Source organism: Urocitellus parryii, chromosome 3 (assembly GCF_045843805.1).
Source record: "Urocitellus parryii isolate mUroPar1 chromosome 3, mUroPar1.hap1, whole genome shotgun sequence".
Lineage (NCBI taxonomy): Eukaryota > Metazoa > Chordata > Mammalia > Rodentia > Sciuridae > Urocitellus > Urocitellus parryii.
The window spans coordinates 203432894-203449444 of record NC_135533.1 but is presented as its reverse complement, the minus strand read 5'-3'; the positions used below and the strand labels follow the sequence as shown (position 1 = coordinate 203449444).

At 48.8% G+C, this 16551-nt stretch overlaps 1 protein-coding gene across 1 annotated transcript; it reads right to left on the bottom strand.

Annotated features, from left to right (window-relative positions):
• Positions 1 to 11462: 11462 nt before the first annotated feature.
• On the bottom strand, positions 11463 to 16061 carry Hapln4 (hyaluronan and proteoglycan link protein 4). The gene is made up of 6 exons (XM_026390062.2): positions 16051 to 16061; positions 15550 to 15664; positions 14646 to 14763; positions 14027 to 14389; positions 12097 to 12432; positions 11463 to 11854 (listed from the first exon to the last, which is right to left on the bottom strand). The coding sequence occupies exons 1-6, from the start codon at positions 16059 to 16061 to the stop codon at positions 11463 to 11465; spliced, it is 1335 nt and encodes a 444-aa protein (XP_026245847.2).
• Between the last annotated feature and the right edge of the window lie 490 nt (positions 16062 to 16551).

Genomic DNA, 16551 nt, shown 5'->3' with positions numbered 1-16551 from the left:
ATCTCTGGCAGGAAAGATTGCAACTTTTCTCCATGTCCATTGTCCACTTTCAATTCCTTCAGTCTGGATAAAAATCTGCAGATTAGTGTATTGGAAAAGGGCCTTGTTCAAGAAAGAAATATAAGCAAATGCTTATATTATATCTACGTAGGGGCTCAGTAGAAATAAAATGTGTTAACTGAGCCTATATCCCTCCTGGGAAGTAATAAGCAAAGTTGACAGCTGTGGAAGAGCAACCATGCTAAGGACTTACACACTATCTTGACTCTTCTCAACAGCTCAGTGACTTAGAAACCATTATTTTCTCATTTTATGTGACAAAACTGAGGTTCTTATATACAAGGGAAAGGCACACAATTGAAGTCATGGCCAAGACCAAAAGAATGGTTTAGCCTGCTTCTGTCTGACTTCAAATACTGCTTTCTACTTTGTGGAAAGACAGTGAAAACATTTTCTGTCTCTCTGTCTCTGAACTGGGGATTGAACTCAGGGGCACTTAACCACTGAGCCAGCCCTTTTTTAATATTTTATTTAGAGACAAGGTCTCGCTGAGTTGCTTAGGGCCTCGTTAAGTTGCTGAGGCTGGCTTTGAACTCATGAACCTCCTGCCTCAGCCTCCTGAGCCACTGGGATTACAGGTGTGCATCACCATACCTGGCTGTCTCTGTTACACACACACACACACATACACACACTCAGATTTAAGAAATGGTTGAGAAGTATAATTTGGACCTTACCCTTGACCACAGTCTAACCTTCTCTGCTACAGACATTAGTCACTGTTCCCTCTTAACGTTATTGTTGAGAAAGCTCTAGTTTGTCTTCTTACTTTAATAACACTTCTTGTTTTAAAAAAGATAATAATAATAATAACAACACATCTTCAGCCACCCACATCACAACAGAATTATCCTATGTTTGGGGAGACTGGGGATGCAACTTCTTGGGGGTCTCGTTGGTGCTCCCTACCCTTGGGCCTCTTTGCCCTCTGCACCCCCAGCTCCATGGTGGAAGGGGGCTCTGGTCTTTTCTAAAGTGGGAGGTTTGTCTTTTGCTCTTTCCCTTTGGGATGTGTGTGTGTGTTTGCGTGTGCCACATGCGTGGCATACGTGTGAATGTGTGTGCGTGTGACTAGCTTTGGTTCTGCTGGTTTTGCTGTGAGCTACAGTGTTCTGTGGGTCTGTGATATCTGACACTGTGGACATTAATGTACTTCTTGGACATTTTAATAAAAGTTTTTTAACAGTTCAGCCTGCTTTTCATCTCCTGACACTTTAATTGATTCATTCACTCAGCATGTGTTTGCTGAGTAGCTATTATGAGCCATGTACTGTGCTAGGTACTGGGGAGATAGTGCTAAATAGGAGAGATATGATCCCTGGGTAGGTATTGGGGAATGCTTCCTAGAGGAAATAGACGGACTCTAAAGGAAGAGTAGCATTAATTAGACCAGGAGGGGAGAAAAGGAAGAGAATTTCATCAGAGGGAAGAACAAAGACAAAAGTCCCTTTTAAAAAATATTCATAGGGGCTAGGGATATGGCTCAAGTGGTAGAACACTTTCCTAGCATGCATAAGGCACTGGGTTCGATCCACAGCACCACATAAAAAAATAAAATAAAGATATTGGATCCACCTATAATTAAAAAGTAAATATATATATTTTAAAATGTTCATAGATAGAAACCATTAGGGAAGGGAAAGGAGACACGGAGGTGGGGAGAGGGAAGGGCCATAGAAGGCAGTGGTGGGATGGAGAGGATATAGGCATGTAGGGAAACGTCACCGTGAGACTCAATGTATACAATTAATAGGAGTTAATATTTATAATATAAGGCACAAAAGGGTTCATAACTCATCTGAAAACCAGCAATGAGCTTTCATAGTGGCTGAAGCAGAGTTAAAGAGGCAGAGAGTGAAGAGAGAGAGGTCAGAGGGTCAGAAGCAAAGGGTCAGCCATTCAGGGCCATGTGAAGGAATTTGGGCTTTAATTATAAAAGCAATAATGGTGTCGGATGTGATGGTGCACGTCTGTGATCCCAGTAACCCAGGAGGCTGAGGCAGGAGGATCACCAGTTCAAAGCCAGCCTCAGCAACAGTGAGGTGCTAAGTGACTCAGTGAGTCCCTCTTTCAAAATAAGATATAAATAGGGCTGGAGAGGGGTTGGGGTTATAGCTCAGTGGTAGAGTGCATGTCTCGCATATGAGAGGCACTGGGTTCAATCCTCAGCACCACATAAAAATAAATAAATAAAATAAAATAAAAATAAAGTATTGTATCTATCTTAAAATAGGGCTGGAGAGGCCTGGAGCCATTGTTCAGTGGTAGCATGTGTGAGGTCCCTGGTTGGATCCTCAGCACCATATAAAAATAAGTAAATAGAATAAAGATATTGTGGGAAAAAAATATTAAAATAGGGAGGGCTGGAGATGTGGCTGTGTGACTAAGTGCCCCTGGTTTCAACTCCTGGTACCAAAAAATTATTAAAAGTAACTTAAAAAATAAAAGCAATAGTGGCAAGAAAAAATAAATTTAAATCCACCATAAGCAAGGTCAGAAGACAAATGAAAAACCTGGAAAACAATTTTGCAAATCAGAGGTAAAGGTCTTACTGCCTTCTTTATAGAGCACCTAAAGATCAATAAACAAAGACCAATAATCCAATAGTCAAACAGGCAAAATATATAAGCAAATAGTTCACAGAACAGGAAATACCAGCTCTTCAGCTACAACATATGCTCCACAAAATAATGCTCATTTTTCAAAACATAAAAGAAAGGGCATATAAATAAAAAGGAATAAACAAATCTAACCAGAGGGCCTTGCATAGATCAGTGACAACATTGTGCCCAAGCTGAGCATTTATGATTTGCTCAATAGCCTGCACTGAAGGTCAAGATCAGGGGTGGTAGTGGGATGTTTAGTTTCCCCATGAAAAATCTCAAGTGACAACATTTGAGAGATCATCTTCACCTCACAGATTGGCCAAGGTCAAAAGTGAAAATAGAGCCAGGCACAGTGATGTGTGCCTGAAATTCAAGCTACTCAGGAGGCCAAGGCAGGAGGATCACTTAAGCCCCAGAATTCCAGGATCACTTGAGCAACATAACCAGATCATGTCTCCAAGAAAAAGAAAAAGTGACAACACACAATGCTGGCAAGGATGTGTGAAACAGGCGAGTGTCCATTGATGGCACAACATCAACTAATCCTATCTTTTAAGAAGTAGAGACCAATATAAAAACACAACTTTGATCTCTTGAGCAAACAACTCCTGAGATGATCTTCCAGCCTTTGTGTGAGATGATGTGAATGCTTATTACTAACAACAACAACAAAAGAAGTGGTGGTACACATCTGTAATACTAGCTGCCCAGGGTCTGGGGATGTGGCTCAAGCGGTAGCCCGCTCGCCTGGCATGCGTGTGGCCCGGGTTCGATCCTCAGCACCACATACCAACAAAGATGTTGTGTCCGCCGAGAACTAAAAAATAAATATTAAAAATTCTCTCTCTCTCTCTCTCTCTCTCCTCTCTCTTTAAAAAAAAAAAAAATACTAGCTGCCCAGGAATCTGAGGCAGGAAGATTGCAAGTTTGAGGTCAGCCTGGGCAACTCAGTGACTCGGTCTCAAAATAAAATAAGAGCAGGTGGTGTAGCTGAGTGGTAGAGCACTTGCCTGATATGCCCAAGGCCGTGGGTTCCATCCCCAGCATGAAACAAAGAAAGAAAGAAAGCAAGAAAGGAAGGAAGGAAGGAAGGAATGAAGGAAGGAAGAAGGAGATCTTTATATGTTGACAGGAAACTATCTCAAAAATTTGTAGGGCGGGAGTTGTGGCTCAGTGGTAGAGCACTTTCCTAGCACATGTGAGATACTGGGTTCGATCCTCAGCACCATTTAATAAATAAATAAAGTTATAAAAATGTTTAAAAATAAAATATTTTAAAAACAAATTATACATTGGGCCAAGCACCATGAGGCATGCCTATAATCCCAGCAATTTAGAAGGCTGAGGCAAAAGGATCTCAAGTTCAAGGCTAGCCTCAGCAACTTAGCAAGGCCTTAAGCAACTCAGCACTGTCTTGAAATAAAAACCAAAGGACTGGGGATGTAGCTCTATGGTAAAGTGTCCGTGGTTTTGTGTGTGTGTGTGTGTGTGTGTGTGTGTGTGTGTGTGAGAGAGAGAGAGAGAGAGAGAGAGCTCACATTATGGTCATAGCAGCATTATTCACAATAGCCCAAAGTGGGAACAGGATGTGACTCAATGGTAAAAGTGCTTGCCTAGCATGTGTGAGGCCCTGGGTTTGAACCTCAATACACACACACACACACACACACACACACACACACACACACACGGAATATATAAACTGTGTTGGCTTTGTGTTCTGGTTTCAAAATACCTGAAATAATCAACTTATGGGGAAAAAAATTATTTTGACTGGTGCCTTCAAGCCGATAGTCTCCTGGCCCTTGTGTTTGGGCTTGTGGAGGCACAGTAAGTACATCATGGCAAGTGGAAGAGGTCACTCACCTCCCAGTGGTTTGGAAACAGAGAGACAGGAGGGGCCAGAGCCTGTCTCCTGCCAGAGCACCACCCCCAAAGGCCTGACTTCCTTCCACTAGGTCCCTACCTCTGTGGGGAGCCACTCCAAATGCATGCACCTTTAACTCCTGATGCACCACAGGGACCTGAAAAATCACTGCAGTCTGGCGCCATAGTGCCACAATCCTTCTTTTCTCTCCCTCGGGTTAGCCTTTTCCCAAGACTAACAAGGCGTGGCCCTAGGAGAAGATGACACCCAGAAGGGTTGAGCTACACTCATCTGTCACTTTGTAATCCTACCCCTTTGCCCTTTTTGGAATACAATGCTCCTTGGAACCTCCTCTGTGTGTTCCCTAGGTAAGAATAAAGAATTCTGGTGGCTCGCTCTCTTTATGCAGACGCCTAAGGTCGGTGGGGGATGGGTCACAAGACCCAAAGTAAAAGGTATTTCTCTGTCTCTGTGTGGTTATTTCATGCATCCCAATTCACCTGGAGTGACCCAGAGTGTTTAGTCATGAGATGTGACATACCTCCTCAATGTCCCAGCACCTCCCCACAAGGTCACAGGCTGGGGACCAGGCACACGGGCCTTGTGGGATATAGCCAACCATAGCACATACCAGGAAACATTACTCATAAGGAGAAATGAAGTGTTGATCTGTGCTAGCATGTGGACCAACCTTGAAAATATTATGCAGAATGAAAGGAGCCAGAAACAAAAGACCATATGTTGCATGATTCCATTAATAGGAGATATCCTGAATAGGCAGACCATGGAGACAGAGAGCAGATGAGCAGTTGCCAAGGTGGTGGAGGAATGAGGAGAAGCTGCTTAATGGGTAAGGGGGTTTCTTTGAAAATATCTTGGATCTAGGTAGAAATAGATGGCTGCACAATACATGAACACCCTAACTGCTTGTCAATCAATCACTTCAATTTTTTTTTCCAGTTTTGGGGATGAAACCCAGAGCCTTGAACAGGCTAGGCAAGCAATCTGTCACTGAGCCACATTGCCAATCCCTGAATTGTTCACTTTAAAATGTTATTTATTTATTTTTTTAAAAACTTTGTACAGAGTCTCCCTCTGTTGCTGAGGCTGACCTTGAACTCATAATCCTCCTGCTTTAGTCCTCCACCCTCAGAGCTGAGATTATAGGCATGCATTACCACTCCTGGATTAAAATGATTAACTTTATATTATGTTCTTATGTCATTTTATTATATCAACCTAATTTTGTGGTTTTGTATTGATGTTTTTATGTTGTTATATTAATGTAATTTTATGTTGCTATGTTTTTCTGTTAAAATGGTGAGTTTTATGTATATTTTGCCACGATAGAAGAAAGTACGTGTTGCACACTATCACATGTAAAAATGGGGAAAAGAAATGACACAGTCAGCTCTCAATACCCAAAGATTCAACTAACTGTAGACTGAAAATATTTGGAGCAGCCGCATATGGTGGTGCACACCTATAATCCCAGTGGCTCTAGAGACTGAGACAGGAGGATTGCAAGTTCAAAGCCAGCCTCAGCAATTTAGCGAGGCCCTAAGAAACTTAGCAACACCCTGTCTCCAAATACAATATAAAAATTGCTGGGGGTGCTGGGTTTGTAGTTTAGTGGTCCAGCGCTTGCCTACCACATGTGAGGCACTGGATTCAATCCTCATCACCATAAAAATACATACATTCATTCATACATAAAAATAAATAAGTAAAATACAGTTTAAAAATGGGCTGGGGATGTGGTTCAGTGCCCCTGGGTTCAATTCCCAGTATCAAAAAGTGGAAAAAAAGAAAATATTTGTGGCAAAAATTGTGTCATAGACACACTCCTGTAATCTCAGAGGCTCGGGAGGCAGAGGCAGGAGAATCTTAAGTTCAAAGCCAGTCTCAGCAATGGTGAGACGCTACGCAACTCAGGAAGACACCGTGTCTAAATAAAATACAAAATAGGGCTGGAATGTGGCCCAGTAGGATGTGGTCCCTGAGTTCAATCACCCATACCCCCCAAAATTGTATCATACTAAGTATGTATAGACTTTTAAAAAAAATATTTATTATTTTTTAGTTATAGGTGGACACAATATCTTTATTTTATTCTTTATGTGGTGCTAAGGCTCGAACCCAGTGCCTCATTGCATGCTAGTGCTCTACCTCTGAGCCCCAACTTTATTTTTGTCATGGTTCTCTAAAAACTCAGTATAACTATTTTCATATCATTTACATTGTATTCAGTATTATAAGTCATGTAGAGCTGTTTTTAAATTATATGAGAGACTATGTAGGTTCTATGCAAATTATGCTATTTCCTATAAAGAACTTGAGTGTCTTCAGATTTTGGGATCCATAGGGAGTCCTGGAACCAATCCCCTGAGAATACCAAGGGTTGGCTGTGTATGCATGGTTTTTTGATTGCTGGAATGAGCACAAACATTTGGGAAGGACATGCAAGAAACTTCAGATGTCTGTAGGATATGACCTGGGAAGTAGAGAATAGGAGAGAGATGCCGCAGTCTGGCTGGGCACAATTCAGGAGCCACTTGTCAAAAGAAAGGAACTTGGGCTGGGGATGTGGCTCAAGCGGTAGAGCACTCACCTGGCATGCGTGCGGCCCAGGTTTGATCCTCAGCACCACATACAAACAAAGATGTTGTGTCTGCCGAAAACTAAAAAAAAAGATAAATAAATATTAAAAAATTCTCTCTCTCTAAAAAAAAAATAATAAAATAAAATAAAATTTTTAAAAAATTAAAAAAAAAAAGAAACGAACTTTATTTTTAGAACCACACATGCCAAACAAAACAGCTCCTCAGGAAAACCTTCAGAGCCCAACTGCCACCACTGGCTCCCCACAAGCCTCTCCACCTCCCTCACTCCTCCTGCTCTTGAGGCCGATTGGCTGGGTTGTATGGCGGAGCCAAAAAAGTCCCCCAATGAGCAGCTCCGTAGTCTGAAAGGGCAGGGAAACAGCCCAATGAGCATCACCGCAGAGGAGCCAATCAGCTAGAAGTTGCTGGGGCGCTGTGAACCAATCATCAGCTGGCAGTCTGAAAGTTTGCTGAGGCCCCTTGGGCTGTGGCTCTCAACAGAGGTATTTCTGAATATCTGGTTTGGGGAAGGTTTCTATTCAGGATGCCATTTCTTAGAGGAGTCTTGAGACCTGTGCCTTAACATCATAGAAACCCCTGCAGAAGGAAGGTTCCCTGTGCCCATTCATTCCATCAAAATCCCTGGGACTGGGGTTGGGGTTGTGGCTCAGCAGTAGAGTGCTCACCTAGCATGTGCAGGGCAATGGGTTTGATCCTCAGCACCACATAACATTAAAATAAAGGTATTATGTCCAACTACAATTAAAAAAAAATATTAAAAAACAAAATCCCCCGGGGGGCTGGAGTTCTAGCTCAGTGGTAGAGTGCTTGCCTCATATGTGTAAGGCACTGGGTTGGATTCCTAGCACCACATATAAATAAGCAAATAAAATAAAAAGTTAATAAACAACTAAAAAAATATTTTAAAAAAATTCCCCGGGGGCTGGGGATATGGCTCAAGCAGTAGCGTACTCGCCTGCGTGCGGCCTGGGTTCAATCCTCAGCACCACATACAAACAAAGATGTTGTGTCCACCGGAAAACTAAAAAATAAATTTAAAAAATTAAAAAAAAAAAATTCCCCGGGACTAAGTTTTTGCTTGCACAGGTCCATTCCCCCACTCCTAGACCAATCAGGGTTGCCCAAATGATGAGTCATACCATTCATAGGCCAAGCCCAAAGGAAATGAAGTCAGCCACTTGCAACTTTCTTGGAAAGAGAAGGAAATTTACATACTCAAGGGAAAACGAGGAAGCTCCAACGCGTGAATGGGAGAAGGGACACCAATAGTAATGAGGCATAAAAGCAGACCAAACCCATGCAATCATCTTTGGAAATGTGTCCCTTACCATTACCCAACTGTAGGAAGCTAAGACCCAGCTGGAACCCCTAGCCACCTAATCAAGTTGCTGGACCCTTACTTAAGGCGAGTGGTTGGGGTGGGACTGGGGCTCAGTGGTAGAGTGCTTGCCTAGCAGGTGTGAGGCTCTGGGTTTGATCCTCAGCACCCCTTAAACAAATAAAATAAACATATTGTGTCCATCTACAACTAAAACTATATATATATATATTCATTCTAAGATGAGGGGTCTGCTTCTCTGGAAGGTCTGAAGGATGTGTTAGATGGACCACCCCAATTTTACAACCACATCAGGATTCTTACACTTTTGTTTTACTTCTGGCTTTGCCTTTGCCCTAGAAATTTTCCAGGCTTCTCTGAGCCCTTCCCTGCCCCCTACTCCCATGCCTGGGAAACTTTGCAACTTTATTGCCTTCCTGGGACAGGAACTTAAATCAGCTTCAACATTCAATGCCCTGGGTATTATCAAAGACCATCAGGGCAGTTAAGAAGCAGCAGCCCTGTGTAGGGTGGCTCGAGGAAGAGGAAGAGCATGTGGACAGGGAAGGGAAGGGAGAGATGTCTTCTGCCGCATGGATCAAACCCAGTGCCTGAACCCAGTGCCAGAGCTGAAAACCAAGCCTCTCCAGCCTGGAAACATTTTGATGATCAAAGAGCATTTCTGAAGCAATTACTCACCAGCTGCTTCATTTTCTCATTCATCAAAAGAAACAGATTTATTGAACCCCTGCTGTATGCTTTGCACTGGAGGGATTTTAGAACAACCCTGGTATAGAGAAGGAAACAGGCTCCGAGGGGTTTTGTCACTTGGTCACACAGTGAACAAGAAGATGATGTGGGATTCGACCACAAGTCCACCTGGCTCCAAAACTCAGAGATGGGTTTCCTAGAGATGGAAGTGACAGTAAGAAGCCCTCCAGGTGGGATGCCAGGGTCATTCCAGGCAGGCTCAGAGCTGGAGTATCCCACAATGGGGTGGCCTTGTCCATGGATCGTCTCCAGGACCTGGCTCTCAGCACTGGGGAGTCTGGCTGATCTCTTAGCACAAATCACCCCTTAGAACCTGGTGGATTTTGAGGTTTAAGAAACATTCCACCCTCCTGGATCTCTAAGGAGGGAAATGTGGGCAGGGGTCAGGAAGGAGTGCAAACTGGGTGAGAATGGTGATGGAGTCTCAGAACAAAAGGGTAGCTCAGTGCTTGCACAGCTCAAAGGGCCAGGGCATTCCACAGCCTCAGTTTCCTCCTCTGTACGGCGGAAATCAAAAGCCCGGTGTTGCAAGGGTGTCTCATGCACAGCTGCTGCCTGGCATATAGTTAGCGTGGGAACGGAGGGTGAACAGCAATTCCAGAAGTTCAGCCCTCTCTGGGCCTGGGCCTATCTGGTGAAGGGACAATCATGGGGCCCCTGTTGGAACATGGGAGGAGCCTCAGTGGGAGGAACCCAAGGCATCCCATCCAAGGTGAGAAGTTCCTGAGAGGTGGGAGGTCAGTTGTCATAGAGACCACATTGACAGTCTCTAGGGTGACAGCTTGGTGGGGCAGGACCCTGTTGTGGAGGGAAAGCCTAGGGGGACAGGTGTTCTGTTACCTCAGAGTTTGGTCTCCATGACAACAGCTGTGAGGTCCAAGCTGCCTTGGAGTGGAGCTCAGAAGGCCCTAAGGAGCAGGGTGCAGCCTGGGAAAGGGGCAGCCTGTTTCTATGGTGAGAGCTAGAGAACCAAATTTGCGACAGCCCAGGGACAATTAGGGGGAGGTGGTTTCCATGGTGGTTGGTCAGGGTGAGTACAGTCTGAAGTAGAATTGTAGGTCTCTGGGGTGCAGGCCAGTGAGATGAGAAATGTGTTGTATCCATGGTTACAGCTGGAGGAGGGAGGCACCATCTCCATAGGTGTAAGTGACTGAGGTGTGACTTTAGATGACAGTTATAAGTTGGACTGATGGATCTGCTTGGTGACAGTGGGAACTTAGACAGTTGGTTTCCATAAAAAATGACAAGAATCTTTGGTGACAGCCCATTAGGGGTCTGGGGTGGGTTGTGAGATGGGTTTGGTCTCCCTCCAGAGAAATATCTGAGGGATGGGGCATGGCCACCACTCAGGATATATTGACAGTCATAGTGATGACAGATGAGAGTGTTCTCCCATGACACTGGAGAGGTGGGACTGTCCTCCACAGTAACCTAGGAACATGGCCTGTTTACCCTAGAAACTTTAGGGGGTTCTCAGGGGACAAGGAGAGAATGGAAATATCCAATCTCAGAGTCACAGTCAGGGAGAGGAAATGCCTGAGCCCATAGTGCCCATGTGTCCACTGGAGCATGGTCACCTGGGGAACCCTGAGGTTTCTGTTTTCTCTCCGGGTGAGGGAGGGGGGATCTGGTATACAGATGACCTCAAAGGACCAGTTTTCAGTCTCCAGGGAAATGGTGAGAATGTGTGGCCAGTCTTCAGATAATCCCGGGGGTCCAGCCTCCAGGCAACCAAGGGGGCCATCCGTTTGTTTCCAGGAGGCCAAAGAGGGATGGCCAGTCTCCAGGAAACCGTGGGTTCTGTTGGCCTCCCAGTTTCCTCAGGGAGTGTGGCACTTCTCCTGATGTAAGTTGGGGAAAGGGAAAATCCACTGTCCAGGAAAGCAGTGTTTGGCTAATCTCCGAAGGACTGGCCAGTCTCAAGGGGCCCGAGGGGCGTGGTTAGTTTCCGAAGAGACCACAGGGAATGTGGCCAGTCTCCAGGAGACCTCAAGGGGTGTGGTTAATGTCCAAGGACCGGAAGAGGCCTGGTCAGACTGCAGGGAACTGCAGGGCTGTGTCCACTGTCCAGGGAACCTCAAGGGGGTGTGGTCCATCTCAGGGACCTCAAGGGGGAAAACCCATCTTCAGGGACTTCAGGGGCGTCTCCAGTGTCCGGGGGACATCAGGGCACTCGGCCATTCGTCAAGTCCCCCCAATCGTCCCTCTCCTGGGTCCTAGACGCGCAGCGGGGTCCAGGCAGCTGGGTCGCGTGCGCCTCCAGCCCAGCCACCGCCGCCGGCCCAGCCCCAGCCCCAGCCCCCGGGAGCGGGATCCGGTGCGCCTGGTGCGCGGTAGCAGTAAACGCCAAAGAGCCGTCGGGAGGCATCTGGGAAGCCTAGGCTGCGCACGCCAGGTCGGAGACCTCCGCAGCGCACACGCGGGTTCACGATGGGGTAGCGCGCGCTGCCGTCGGCCAGCCAGCCCGCGGTGCAGCGGTCCAGCAATTGCAGCTTCCACGCAGCGAACAGCTGGCCCACCTTGGCCACTGATGCACCGCGCGCCGCACATGCACGCGCTGCTCCGGCGAAAGGCACAGGCCGCAACGGCTTCAGGAAGAACACGCGTCCTGTGGGGGTAACATAGGAGGTGCAATGTTAGGACCGTTCCAGGGTCTTCGCCTGGGGTTCAGGATCCCACCCTCCTGCAGCTGAGGGACTCCAGGGACATTCCCTGTATCCAGGGACCCCAGCCTCCGCCTGGGCAATGTTGGTGCCAGGTGGCCTTTGACTGTCGCGGGACAGGGGTACTCTAGTTGCCACAGCGGAGGGCTGGATAGTGACGAGATTGCTTGGGGCGGAGCCTACGCACCCGGGAGGTTGGACGTGAAGCAGAAGGCGTCATAGCGTTCCTCAGCGTTATGCCGATAACCGTAGTTGCGCACGCCGCCGCCGTTGGCTCCGCCACCCGCCGCGGCGTTCCCGGCCCCGTTCAGGCCGCCGCAGGGTTCCCGAGGCTGGCTCACCGGGTACTGCACGGAGCCGTCGCGCAACCAGCCTGCGTTGCACCAGTCCAGGCCATCGCGCCAGGCCGCGTGCAGCTGCTCGGCAGACGCCAGGATACCGTCCTGCTCGGCACACGCGCGCTGTGCCTCCGCGAAAGTCAGCTTGTAGCGGCCTCCACGGGGGTGATAGGGGAAGACCACGCCTAGGGGAGGGCACAGGGATTCAGGCAGGGTCCCCTGGCAGGCCCCATCCACCTGACATCTCAGATGCCCTGTGACCGACTATTTTACCCGAACCTTCAAGTTCATTCCTCTCTAGCCTCAGATCGGATCCCACCACACCTTTCCCCAGCTCACATCCATTATGGCTCTTTTAACCTTAAATTTTGGATTTATTTGACCCTCCCCCGAACGTACTTAATTGTGTCTGTCCCACTCCCACCCCTGGAGACCGTTTCTCATGATTTTAACGCCCTTTTCCACCTGTCAAACTCATAGTCTTCGGTCAAAAGCCAACTCCCAAACCCTCCTCTATTGGGTCTTATATGTCTCTGACATCCCACAGGCACTGAGTCCTTCCCACTGGTCTAGTCCCAAGCCCACAGATCTAGGAATGTCTGTATCCACTGCAGGATTCCCTAAGACTGGGAGCGCCTGGAAGGTTGACCCAGGGTGAAACCCCCCATTTGATTCACCAGCATTGTCCAAGACAGTACCCATTAATTTCCCTTCCCCCTTCAGTTCTTATGAACCGGTTCCTCATTGGACTCACAATCAATGCAGCTCAAAAGTGCTTTGTGTTTGCTCGGGTCTTGGTTGAGTTGAATACTTTAAGCAAACCCAGAGGGCAGACGGGGGCCAGAGAGAAGATCTGGAGCCTGACAAGAGATTGAATCTGGACTCAGCCGCTCATAAGCCTGTGCCCTGGGCAAGGCTCTATCTAACCTCGCTGAGCCGATGGCCCATCTGCTGGTAATAGCTGTCACCCTTGGGGTTTGGGGAAAATTAAATGAGAGACTCCAGAGAGCTCTTCAACTAAATGGCTGGCACATAGAATGCCTAATAAAGGAGAGCTGCTGCTACTGTTGGGATTTGTTATTGTTAGAAAGTTCTGCAAGTGCGGGGTCCCTGAAATCTCTCCTAGAATCTAGTGGTCTGAATCAGGCAAACAGGTGTGTGTGGGGGGAATTCTTCAGATATAAACTCTATCTCTCAGCTCCATGGTCAGCCAATCAGAGCGGCCCATCTCTTAGACACAGAGATTGGCTCACAGATAGGCACATGATTCAAGGTGGTCCAATGAGAAACAACTCTGAGACTCTAGCTGAGTCTTCCAGGAAATCCCTTGCTAAGCAGTGAGGGTAGAAGCCTGGCATTAGGATTGGGGTTCCTTTGGGTTTCATAACAGGAAAACTACCCAGCAAAGCCCATGCAGGAAGCAGAGATGAGAGATGAATTTCTGACTTAGTACCAATACTTGGATCTCACTGTACCTGAACCTTAACTATCCCAGGATTCTCAGTGTCCTCCCTATTGACACTTTTTAACTGAATTATTCTTTCTGGGGGAACTCGTGTCAGGTAGCATCCCTGGCTTCTCCCCACTAGCTGTCAGTATCACTCCCATTCCAAGTATAGCAACCTAAAATGTCTCAAATCCCCCTCATCAGAACCATTGCTCTAACCCAACAAAATCTGTAAATTTCTTCAAGTTAACTTGATTTGAATTCTGTCCCTTGCAATCTCCCATTCTCTCCTCCCTTAGTAGTAAGCTCCATCCTGTCCATGTGCTGGTCACCTTCCAGGTCCAGCTTGACCATGCCAGCGTCGTCTTCCAGCTCATTGGTGACCTCGCACTCGTAGCGCCCATAGTCCTGCAGGGTGACATTTCGGAGGACCAGGGAGGCATCCCCCGGCCCGTCGTTCTGCAGCTCTGCCCGCCCGCGGTAGCTGCCAAAGGCCCGGTGCTGAGGACCCAGTGCCACGAAGACGTCGGCGAAGGCCAAAGGATCCACTACCTTTGTCCACTTGAGGCGGACGCCATCGTGGCCTTGAGCAGCTGCCTCGTAGTGATAGCGGCAGGGCAAGACGATGGTGCCACCCCGGTGGCTTACCACTTGCCCAGGTGCCGTCTGCACCACCACTGAGCCCGACTCACCCTCTGTAGGGCAACCAAGCAAGATTCAGAGAGGAGGGGTCTAGGAGCGGGGCGGGGGGTGTAGGAAGAAGACTTGGGTGAGTGTCAGGGGATCAGAAAGGTAAAGGGGCTCAGGGAGGGGGCAGGGGCTCAGGAGGGGGGACAGGGGTAACGTGGCTGTCAGCAACGCGCTACCCTGCGGCCGCGTCTGCGCAGCCGGGTGATCACTCTTGGCCACAGCTCCTCAGGGGCAAGACCCGCTTCCGCGGCCCGGACTCACCCAGCACGTGCACGACCTTCTTCCGGCCGCGCTGCGCCTCCACCGAGGCGGTTAGCAGCAGTATCCCCCAAACCGCGGCCGGGAGCACGCCCCGCCCAAGGGCCGCCGGAGCGCACACCTGGGGACACAAGGTGCTCAAGCCAGCTTCGAGCAGCCTTTGCCTTTTAGAGGACTGTCTGCCATACCCGCGAGGACTTCTCAAATGCCCAGGCCCCTACTCCGGCCAGGGTCCTAGAGGACTCCCCCAAGGGGAATGTTGGGAGGCCCCCTCCCCTGCACCCTGGCTCCTGAGCTAAGCCAGGTCCAAGTCCCTGGACTCATTCTCCCTTAGACCTGCCCCAGCACCCCGGCCTGACCCCCTACCCCAACTCAGGTGGCTCGGAGCCCCGCCTCCTCCTCTCTGGGGCCGGGCTCTGGAGTGGGGAGGGGAGGAGCTGGAGCCGCGGTAGCAAGGTTATCCGTGCGCCAGGAGACTGCAGCAAACCGGGCCGGGACCGGAGCGCGGGGGGTGGGGTGGCTGGAGACACAGGGAACGACACGGGGCTGGGGGCTGGGGAGAACAGGGACAGAAAGAACCGAGAGAGAGACGGAGGCAGATATGGAGGAAGAAAGAGAAGAGACCACGAGAGGCGCAGAGACAGAGATGAGGAACGAGAGACACGGGTGGGGGAGAGACAGAAAAAGAGACAGGGAGAACATCACCACCCACCCCGGAAAAAGGGGAGAGAAAGGTAGAAGGAGGCACAGAGGGGAGCAGAAAAAGGGACAGATACAAGAGGGTGAAAGAGAACAGAGAGACTGGGAAGAGAAATACTGAAGGGACAGAATCGGACACAGAAGCCCAGAAACCGGGGGATCGGGGACACACTACCAGCCTGGGACCTGCTCCGGTGGCCGCACTCACCATCCTGCCCGCGCGGCCCCAGCCGAGCGGCCCCTGCGCGTCCGGACTGCGCGCTCCCCGCACACCAGGGAAGGACTGGGCAGGTCCCGCAGGGCGGCGCAATCCCGGAGTCTGCCTGCAAGGGGAGGAGGGAGGCCGGCGGGGGGGGGTTGTTAAAGGCGACGCAGCTGCGCGGCTTGGTGGAAAAGTGGGCCTGGGCACTGGCTGAGGAAGGACTGGCTCTTCGTAATGAGTGCGTAGCCACGTCCCTGCCCCGTCCCTCAAACTCTTGAGCTTCTTTCTGTTTAATCATCTTTAAAATGGAATGGGACCCCAAGGAAGTCCGGGATCCATGCCTTGGCAAGAGTTGGTGAGTGACTTGGTTAAGGGGCTTGATCTACAGGCCTCAGTTTGCCTATCTGCCCTTTAGGTGATCACCCTGGAGTGGTGAAGGCCCCACAATAATCACACACTAGAAGAGGGACCTTGAGCGACAGGTTCAAGTCCAACTCTGCTCCTCACTGTGGGACCATGGAGGAGACCTTGGCCTCTCTGAGCTGTTTCCATCTCTGGGAAATGGCAATTTAGTTCTTTAAAGATCCAATAGCTCTACACAGGTGCGCGACACACACACACACACACACACACACACACACACACACACACTGTACCTGGTAGTACAGGTAGGGGGCAAGGAGCAAGGGACTCTGATCAAGTCCCTGATTCCCTTGAGTTTAAGTCAGAGGCCTAAGCCTGGCCCTTAACCCAATTTAAAAAATGACAACCAAGAAATGGTAAGTCCTCCCTGCAACCTCTTGGCTGCCTCTCTGATCTATTTCCCCTAAAATGAGACCAAACCTACTATATAGAGGCAATTATAGATTCTGTGGTCTCACCTGGTGGGGCTCAGTCCCCAGCTCAGCTGTGCCCAAGACATATGACCTAGGACAAGGACCTTCACTTCCTACAGCCTCTGTTTCCCCATCTGGAATATGGGTGAAATCCAGCATGTAATACTTGATA

Bases quoted from the DNA above. Each gene is read 5' to 3' on its own strand.
- Hapln4 (XM_026390062.2), bottom strand. The intron at 14,764-15,549 runs GTGAGTGCGGCC...TTGTGTCCCCAG, and splicing joins GGGGCCGCGCGGGCAGGATG to GTGTGCGCTCCGGCGGCCCT. The intron at 12,433-14,026 runs GTGACCAGCACA...GCCCTCCCCTAG, and splicing joins GGTCAAGCTGGACCTGGAAG to GCGTGGTCTTCCCCTATCAC.